Below are 10,231 nucleotides of genomic sequence, written 5' to 3'. Positions count from 1 at the left end.
CAGTGTAGTTTTTGTACTGTTTCTTGTAGCACCATGGTCCTGAAAAACGTTTTTACCGTGTACTCTTCCAGCAGTTATGGTCAAAATGACAATAAAAAGTGACTTGACTTGACCAATCCCAATCTCAAAATTGGAATAGCAGAAACGATCATCAATATTAATCTAAACTGATTGAAACTCATCTTACTGTCTTCCGCATCCCTTGATAAATTAAGATGGTAATGTTCCAATGGGAATTTCTATGTGTGACGTAATTTTCTTTAATTCAATTCAGAAAGTAAGGACATGTTGTAGTTCAGGTGAAGAAGTGTCAGCTTTTGATGCTGTTTGATTGACTTACGAACTTATGAACAGTGGCAGAAAAGACTTAAAAGTCCACTTCTGATTTCTGCACAACTACCTACCAAATTCCCTTCAGAATGTCTTGAAACAGCTTTCTACAATTAAACTATTTTTGCAATGTGACCATTGCTTTAACATAGGAAACTCAGCACTCAGTTTGTGTATATCATTCTCTCAATATGATAATGATTTGATAATCTGTTTCAGCAATGATTGAGTGATTAATTTTGGATGAGACATCAGAGATAACTCTCCAACTTCTCTTCAAAATAGTGTCATAGGATCTAATACGTTTACTGAGAAAATGTGACGGTCTCTGTGGTGAACTACATATACCTGTCTGGACACGCCCCTCTGCTGACTGCTCCTGTGGCTCTTCCCACAGACCCCTGTATAAAGGCGATCAAGGCCTGAGCCCGGCCTCTCAGTCTCCAGGATGTAGTATGGTGGTCACTCACTGCTTGTTCCTTCTTCCAGTCAATAAAAGCCGATATCTCGCCTTTACGTCTCAGAGTGAGTTATTGATGGTGCATCAGTCTGATCTGCCCAGATCTCTCCGTGGAAAAGCCTACAAGTGAGCAACTTCTGAATGTATACTAATCCTTTAACTAAGCCTGAGGTATCGATGTTGCACGCTGAAGGAGTCCTCAGAGTCTGCCTTGTTTCACAAATAATCAATAGCATTGACGTGCTTCACAGTCAGAGTAGTAAATGTATGTTTATTTACCTTTAGGAATTGAATATACAATGTAGTTTAGATTTTAATACATCATCATACAAGCTATGGCTATTTGTTACGACTAAACACACTGACTTCAACAAAGAATGTTCTGTTGATAGAGCCAACTTTTATTTAAAAAAGTAAGCAGAGACAATAACTTCTGCCACAAAACAACAAATTTCACCACATACAGTTTGTCACTGATAATAAACGTGATTCCGATTCTGATGCTGATGAGGAAGGAGTCAGGCAATAGTCAATTGTGAAGATGTGCAAGTAGAGCATTGACAATGGCAAGTAAGGTGGGTATGTTGGTGAGCTTGAAATATATGACTCAGTAATTGCCTCTATATAAAAACAGTATAAATGTTACAAATATATTAGTGACTATCTGGTGGGAGGAATCAGAGCAGAGCAGTGCAGCCACACGTGAAATGATGAAAAACCAAAAGCTGTAACTATGAAATAAAAATGAAACAACATTAAGATAATCAGCAGTCAGGTAAAATCTGTAGATGGTGTAGCAGATGTAAGATTTTAAGCTGACAACCTTTCATTAGGTGCTGCCTGACCTGCTGTTGCTGGCAATGTTGGACAAATGTGAAACATTTGCACTACAAGCTGCAGATTAACTCCAGGAATGGGGATTTTAATTCGGCACCATAAGCAATTTTGAATTGCCAGTGGAAATAGAAAATATGTAGTCAAGCAAAAGACTGGTACATCTTCAAGAGTTTTTTTTTAAGATTGTTTGCTGTGAAATTATTTAGTGTGTGGAGAATAACTAACAGTGTGGAAATAGCACTTAAAATGTGAAATTCGGGCATGAAATACAAGCAGGGAGCCAGCCAAAGAGCAAGCACTAGCTGTGTGGTCTTCTACATTAAACTAGTCACATGGATGCCACAGGTTGGTTCTGTGGGAAACAGTAGGTTATGCAAGTGTAGAAGGCAGGTATGCAATAAGTTCCATTAGTGAAAATGGGAGGAGGCTCAGAATGTCTCAAATGGCATTATGGTACAATTTATACACGGTAAAACATTTTGCATCAAGTCATTAAAGACTGCAGTGTCCAAATGTGGAGCAACATACAATCTGCTGGAAGGACTCAGCAGGTCAAGCAGGGAAAATAAATAAATTGTAGATATAGAGGTCAAAACCTTGCATTAGGTGCAATCAATATAGGCTGCATGCTGCGCAAGGACAGATACAATGATGAGGCATATTTTATGATGATTTTATGGCTCTATTAGACATGGAGAAATGTAAGTACAATAAAAAGGCAAGCTAGGCAGCTAAATATGACACTTTCTTTAGAGGTGGTGCAGATACAGTTAGGAGATAGATAAAAGTTTGAATAATAGAAGCCAAAGACTAGGATGAAAATGCAAGAAAGAATGGAATGTACTACCAGAAAATGTGTGTTTGTAATGTAAGTTGGTAATATTGACAAGACTATACTTTCATATGACATAAGAAGAATTTTGAAAACACACGTAATGCTGACTGTTTAGTGATGGCCAGCAAGAGCTGGGGACTTGTAATTAGCTGCAGATCCACAAGTTAATGATTGCAGCAAGATAGTAGGACAGGATGGGCCCATTACTGAAGTATCTGTTGAAGCTATACAAGATTAAGCAACTACTATGCAATGCAAAGTAACAATCAAACCAGGCAGTAAGACTGGGAAGAGACATCCAGGCAGTGGTGATGAACCTATGGCACATGCAACTATTTTGTTGGCATGCAGCATTCAGTGCCACCCCTCAATTCCTTAAGATCGTAAGAGATAGGAAAAGAATTAGGCTTTTTGGCCCATTGAGTTTGCTCCGGTATATCATCATGGCAGATCCACTTTCCTTCTCAACCCCATTTTCCTGCCTTCTCCCTGTAACCTCCCTGTGACTAATCAAGAACCTATCAGCCTCCACCTTAAATACACCCAGGGACCTGGCCTCCACAGCCACCTGTGGCAATAAATTTCACAGATTCACCCACCCTCTGGTTAAAGAAATTCCTTCTCATCTCTGTTCTAAATGGATGCCTTTCTGAGCTGTGCCCTCTGGCCCTAGACTGCCCCACTAAAGGAACCATTCTCTTTAAACCCCATCCATACTAGAAAAGATAATTTTACTGTAGAATGAAGCTGTGAATGATTTTTACAACCTGCGAAAAGTGAGTTGTTTTTACAGGGACTGTTTCGCACCAGCTTAATGCCAGCTAGACAATTGTAAGAACACGTTACTTTAGGAGCCACCTTTTGAGATCCTCACAAACCTAGTGTACATATCAGTATTTGGATAGTAATTAATTTGGCCAGTTGGCTTTGGCTTCTCTCTACTTATATCTTTTTCTTCTGACATTTGTGAGTGAACACTGGATATTCAGTGATAATAATAGCAAATAAGTATGTAGCTTAGTACCGCCTTGAATATTTATGTTTTATAATAAACATATTTTATTTATATTAGTAAAACTATGTTATTGAAGTATTTTGGTAAAATATTTTTTTAAGTTGTGTTTAACTTTTTCAGCTTGTTCAGGGTGTCAGATATTGCAGCAAAGAAACTAAAATGATCAAATGATGGGAGAAGCAGCAGAAATTTTCAAGAGGTAGAGTGAATGTGATAAAGCATTCTGTATCTTATTTTCTGAAACGGAAGTGTAGACTAAGCAGGGTGCTTAGCCCCCCTGCTCTACTCACTTTACACTTTTGACTGTGTGGCTGAGCACAGCTTCAATGCCATGTTCAAGTTTGCTGATGACACCACTGTCATAAGCCAAATCAAAGGTGGTGATGAATCAGCATATACAGGGGGAGATTGAAAATCTGGCTGAGTGGTGCCACAACAACATTTATTCAATGTCAGCAAAACCAAAAAACTGATTATTGATTTCAGGAGGAAGGTGGAAAGGGTCAGCAACTTTAAATTCCTCGGTGTTATTATTTTGGAGGACCTGTTCTAGGTCCAGCACGTCAGTGCAATTATGAAGAAAGCATAGCAGAGCATCTACTTCCTTAGAAGTTTGTGAAGATTCAGCATGACATCTGAAATTTTGACAAACTTCTATAGATGTATAGTGGAGAATAACTCATCTCCTTCTATCTTAGGCCACAATCACCCCTGATGATTTATTATCCGATGAGTTATTAACTTCAAACCTTCTGCATAATCACGCAGAGTTGAACTACATGCGCATGTAACGAGAGCTGTATAACTCATCTCCTTCTACCTTAGGCCATGAACTTGCCAATCACTCCTGCTGTGGTCTAAGGAGGTCCAAGAGCCCTATGCTCCACGACCGCTGGACTAAGTGTGTAACTGTAGGAGGGGACTATGTTGAAAAATAAATGTGCTAGGTTTTCTAAAATTGACTCTTTCTACCTTAGGCCACGAATTTAACAATCACCCCTCACAGAGAAATTGAATTTGGAAATGTTTCAGTGGAGTAATTTGGATAATTTTGAAATGAAATTGATTGATTTACAAGGCAGCTCAATTTGGATGCAAAAAATTGTTGACATAAGAGCTGAACTGGAAAATATTGAAAGAAATCAGTTAGTGACGGGATCAAGACATAAAAATTTGTACAATAAAATACTGAAATCATACCTTAAAGTTTATAGCTTCACATTCACATTTCTTAAGTTATATATATATGATGAAATTATGTTATTTTTCAATAGCCCTTAATATTAATTTGTTATTAATAATTTTTGAATTGATTCTATAAAATTCTTAATTTATTTCAAACTTTTTCTGTTATACTTTTATTAATAGTAAACAAAAAATGCATGTAAATAAGCAACAGGGCTCATCTTTCTTTAAAAAGTTCATAATGATTGTTGTTTAATTATTATTATATTTTAATATTATATTACAATATAATAATGTTATAATTTTCAATTAATTATTGTTACTGGGGTGTGTGGGGAGTACAGGGAGGAATAGCACCTCTGGTGAAGGGGCTTGTTGTGTTAATTCTGAGGCAGCTCACTCTCCTTAGCTCACCAGACACTCAGCTCTCACCTGTGGCTCCAATTGGCTGATTTGTATCCAGCCACGGCCACACCCCAGTGCACTGCTTTGACAGGTGGGCTAAACCAGGTGAAGGTAGCCGGGTGCCCCAAACCCTGCTGACATTGGGACATACAGTCCCAGCATGTAAAGTCAGCTCTAGTGGACAGAGTGGATGAGATCAACAGTGAGACCTAACGGCCAAGGGGATGGTTCTGCAATGCCTCATGAAGAGTGAAGAGTACGGCCAGACACAGAAGAATTGAAGAAATCACAGTTATCTTCAGCGAGCAGGGAAAAACCCAATTTCTGACAACTATTCGTACCGCTAGACCCAGACTTCCGAGATGAAGAGAGTGGAACCACCCCAGTGCAAATTTCACGTCACATACTGGTGATTATAAACCTGATTCTGATTCTGGCTTAAAAACTCTGCCACACATGTCTCCTGTCATTGTTGGATATGATGGACAACCACCAATTATTTTTACTAACTCTTTAATCAATAATAATCTCTGCTCAAATTCACCTTGGCATATGAGAGAATTTTATAGAAGATTATCGCCAGTTTGGACAGACACTCTCAAAATGGGTTGCCTCCCCTTCTAGAGAGAAGCTGAGTCCATTTTAAGAACTACTTTCTGTAGGCCATCTCATCATTGTTGGTGATAAGCCCCACCACAGTTGTGTCATTGGTGAACTTGACAGTGTGATTGCTTGGGTGTTTGGTCACGCAGTCATGTAGGAGCAGAGTGTCTAGCAATGGCTCAGCACTCAGGTCTAGGAAGCAATCACATTGCGGATGATGGGGATGGAGGCACAGTTGTGCATCCTGTCTATCTCTTTGTTAAGAAGTCCAACACCCAATTGCACAGTGCCATACTTAGACCAAGGAGTAGGAGTTTGTTCACTGAGGGCAGTGGGACAACAGTGTTGAATGCCAAAATGAAATCCAGAAAACGCGTTCTGGAAAAGGGGTCCTTGTTTCCTACATGTGCCAAAGTGAGGGATTATTGCATACAAGATTATTGAACAGTAAGGATCGAGAGCAGATTGAGTTGGTTGTGTTAAGAGAGCATTGCATTGCAATGTGAAAACTGTTCAAAAGCTCCAAAGATCTATTGAGAAATGTCACTCGTTCAATTCAATATTGCTAGAGGATGATACAATTGACTGAAAGCAGTTATGGCTAAATTATGAGCAATGGAAACACTCTAGAAGGGGAGGGTTATAGGAGATAACATCTAAAGGGTCTGCAGGAAAGAGGAAAGGCCCTGAGTGTACAGTCATGATGCAATATAACTATTGAAAGCAAAGGAACAACAAAAGAAAACAGAGACCTTTATGAAATTATGTAAAAATTGGGACAGAAAAGCAAAATTCTGCAGATCATGAAAATGTGAAACAGCATATCAAAAAAAAATTGCTGGAAGTAACCAGCTGATCACACATTTATGAAGAAAAATATAACACTAACAATGCGTGCTCTTGATCCTTCATCAGAACTCTCATTGTCATGCTGCAGATACAGCCAAACCTGCTGAGTAATTCCATCCTCTACAACAAAAAGTAATTACGTTCATAGTATCCAATAATGTATGAAATAAATAATTGTAACCTCTGCAGATGTTGGCAAGTGTAATTGGCCTCTGTGAAGTTTGTTATTAACAATGTACTGGATATGTAGAAATGCATACATATGGAGATACATCGCTGCATTAAGGTAACAATTGTGGTAAAGGGTGTGAATTGAGTTGTACATGAAGCCTTTCTACAGAAGTATCAATACCTGGAGTGGTCACTGTACAGACGGAAATGACAGCAATAAGCAAAAAACTGTAATCAAGAGGGACGCAGTGTAACTATGTTAATACAAAAATGTAGTGAAGAGATGTTAATATACCTCTTAGGTTAAAATGTGAAATGACTTGAAACATTGTCGTACCAACCACTGCTGTTGTCTAAGTTGAGACTTCCATTTTGCACACATCTGCCCTCACTCCATCACTCTAGGGATAGGATTCCTCTTATCCTCACCTACTACCCCATTAAGCTCCACATCCAATATCTAATTCTCAGTAACTTCCACCCAATGGGATCCCACCACCAAGCACATCTTTCCCTACCCCCACTTCCCGCAGGGATCGTCATCCACTTGTCCCTCCCCACTGACCTCCCTCCCAGTACTGACCCTTGCAAATGGAACAAGTGGCTCACCTGCCCCTACAGCTCATCACTCACTACCATTCAGGGCCTCATACAGTCCCTTGAGCCTGTTGGGGTGGGGGGGGGTCACCTACTGTATCCGGCGCTCCCAGTGTGGCCTCCACTCGATATAGATTGGGAGACCACTTGGCCGAGCATCTATGCTCCATCCACCAGAAAAAGTGGCATCTCCCGGTAGCCATCCATCTCAATTCTTCTTCCCATTCCCTTTCCAACGCATCAGTCCATGACCTCCTTTACTGCCATGATGGGGCCACATTCAGGTTGGAGGAGCAACAGCATATATTCTGTCTGGGTAGCCTCCAACCAGATGGTATGAACATCAATTACTTGAAATTCCAGTAATTGCCCCCTCAGCCCTACTTTACCATTCCCCATTCTTGTTTCCCTCTCACCTTCTCTTCCTATGTGCCCATCACCTCCTTCTGGTACTCCTCCCCCTTCCATTTCTTCAATCCTCTCCTATCAGATACCCCTCCTCCACCCCTTTATCTTTCACCCATCAACTTCCCAGCTCTTTATTTCACTCCGTCTCACTCTCCCTGTTTCACCTACCACCTTGCACTTCCTCCTCCCCTCCCCCACCTCTTACTCTGTCTTCCCGTGTTTCTTTCTCATCTTGATGAAGGGTCTCGGCTTGAAATGTCGACTAGTTTACTCTTTTCCATGAGTGCTGCCCGGCCTGCTGAGTTCCTCCTGCAATGTGTATGTTGCTTTGGATTTACAGCATTTCAGATTTTCTCTTGTTTGTGAGACTTCCATATGTTTTAAAAATGGTAACACTAACTCGCCTCTTACTCGCCTTGATGAAAACACCACCAAATAGTCTGCAGGTGGAAAGACGCCTCTGCCAACACCACCCACGGTGTGTTGTGGGTGCCCCTGCTCCGAACGCACCTCAGAAACGCAGGAGCTGGGTTAGCAGCTGAAGGCTATGCCCCTGAACCATGCTGGAAAGGGGCACCTCTGCCAATTGTCTCAAAGTAGCAGAAGATCTGCCCCTCACACTCTCCATCCCTCCTCTAATGCGCTGATGTGCCTGTATTTTTTTAAAATTATGTACGTTATATAAATGCAAGTTTTTAAGGACATAAAACCTCCAGTCCCACGGGTAAGGCGACGAAGCAGAATGTAAAAAAAGATAAAATCTAGGATAGGCATTTACGGTCTCCACTTGTCCTTCCGTGAGAAATGACAAGAATCTCAAACACTATGTTTTGTATAGTTTGGGCGACTTCAGGTACAACTTCTGCTCAAGCACTGGAGGAAAATTGAATGCCCGGCGAGTGCTTACTTCTATTTGAAAGCAGAATTACTGTTTGATTGATGGATTAAGCGATTCGTTTATTGGCTGCGCCATCCCGAACGTTTGACAAATAATCGCTTCAGACTAGACTGGCCGTGATTGAGGTGGTGCTTCCTCTCAAAGAAGGGTGTGGCGCTACCCACGTTGAAATCTAACTCAGATTCTCGGTGAGCGCCTACAAGAAACTATCGTTGTTGAAATATATAAAGTAACGTTCAAAAAGCAAATTTAACGGCCATGATCATAGATACATTTTAAAAGTACAATGAGATTTGGAAGATTGGCAGAAGGCTATCCAATTATTGACTGAGTCAGCCTTGGTTGACGGTAGAGTTGACCAATCTTACAGAGGTATTCCCTCCCTTTAAGCCCTACCTTTCTGAAAAGAAATCATGATTGAGAACATAAATAGCCAATAAAAAGTTTAGCTGTCTGGAAATTGGTCCACCTATTTATTTGATGGATATTACAGCTATTCAATGAGTGTTGACATCTATGTTGATTGACAAACGGATTAACCAATCAATAATTGAAATGGGATGAACGGGGTGATAGTCGCCAGAAACATTCTGCCCTCTTGATAAGTGAAGTTTTCGTCCGTCAGTTGGTGAATGAATGGAGAGTTGTTGGGTTTTTGTGTGAAGTGGACTAATCATTTAAAACCATCCTTACAAGATTAGTTTTTTTTTTGAATTTGAGACTGGATTTATTCCACATCGAGATTCGATAAAGATTAGTTGCAGAAGCATAGCTGCGGTGACGACGATGGCTGAGTTTGTCCAGCGCCTGAGCGCTTGTTTCCCGGCCTGTCAGTCGAGTCAGAGTGACCGGGCTCAGCGCAGAAGGAGCCGGGAAATCGACGCCTTACTGGCCCGGGAGAGGCGCTACGTGCGGCGGCTGGTCAAGATTCTGCTGCTGGGCGCCGGCGAGAGCGGCAAAAGCACTTTCCTCAAACAAATGAGGATTATTCACGGCAAGGACTTCGACAGCAAGGCGCTGGAGGAGTTCAGGGACACCATCTTCGAAAATGTTATTAAGGTATATCTTGGGAGTGGGCGTGGGAATTGTATGCCCAGGTTTCTTGCTTATCATCTAGCACTGATTTTTTTAAAGATGCCTCTCACACCCCGCTTTAGAAGAGTTTTACAAGATGCTTGTCTAAGTTATTAATTTTTATTAGCAGGCTGTTTAAAACATCAAATATATTACAATTAAAAACCTGTTTAATTGATAGTTGGGCGAAATAAAACATAATATTGTGCCTCTATATTTTCTTTCCTGGAATATTTGTATTGGAAGTATCTCGTTAAAATCCACAATGTTTTTAGATCTTCTCAGTATCGGGTTCTGTCAGTGTTTTCCTTTGTCATCGGCCGGAGGGAATCTTAACTCTTGCTTTCTTTGTGATGATCAGTCAGTAGTATACCACTCCCGAGGGTGTGTACTGAGTTAAAATCATAAACTGTTCCTTGCCGTGCTTATTTAACAAAGTTGCCTCAATATCGACTGAAACTATAATGAATGCGTTCAATGCAAGCTTCTGTTGCTGCTAGAACAGGTTTGTTAATACTTCGCGTTGTAGACAAAATACTATTTGTGTGTGCTCTTTGATACATA

General features: G+C 40.6%; 1 protein-coding gene across 2 annotated transcripts in view; it reads left to right on the top strand.

Moving 5' to 3' along the window:
* The first annotated feature begins 9,181 nt into the window (after positions 1-9,181).
* Positions 9,182-10,231, top strand: part of gna12a (guanine nucleotide binding protein (G protein) alpha 12a) — a 93,629-nt gene continuing 92,579 nt past the window's right edge. For both annotated transcript variants that reach the window (XM_059979478.1, XM_059979477.1), the window contains exon 1: positions 9,182-9,652. In XM_059979478.1, coding sequence (XP_059835461.1) covers positions 9,380-9,652 — 273 coding nt within the window. In that variant the 5' untranslated portion in view covers positions 9,182-9,379. The remainder of the gene's footprint in view (positions 9,653-10,231) is intronic.

Source organism: Hypanus sabinus, chromosome 9, assembly GCF_030144855.1.
Source record: "Hypanus sabinus isolate sHypSab1 chromosome 9, sHypSab1.hap1, whole genome shotgun sequence".
Classification (NCBI taxonomy): Eukaryota; Metazoa; Chordata; class Chondrichthyes; order Myliobatiformes; family Dasyatidae; genus Hypanus; species Hypanus sabinus.
This window is presented reverse-complemented; position numbering and strand designations above follow the sequence as displayed.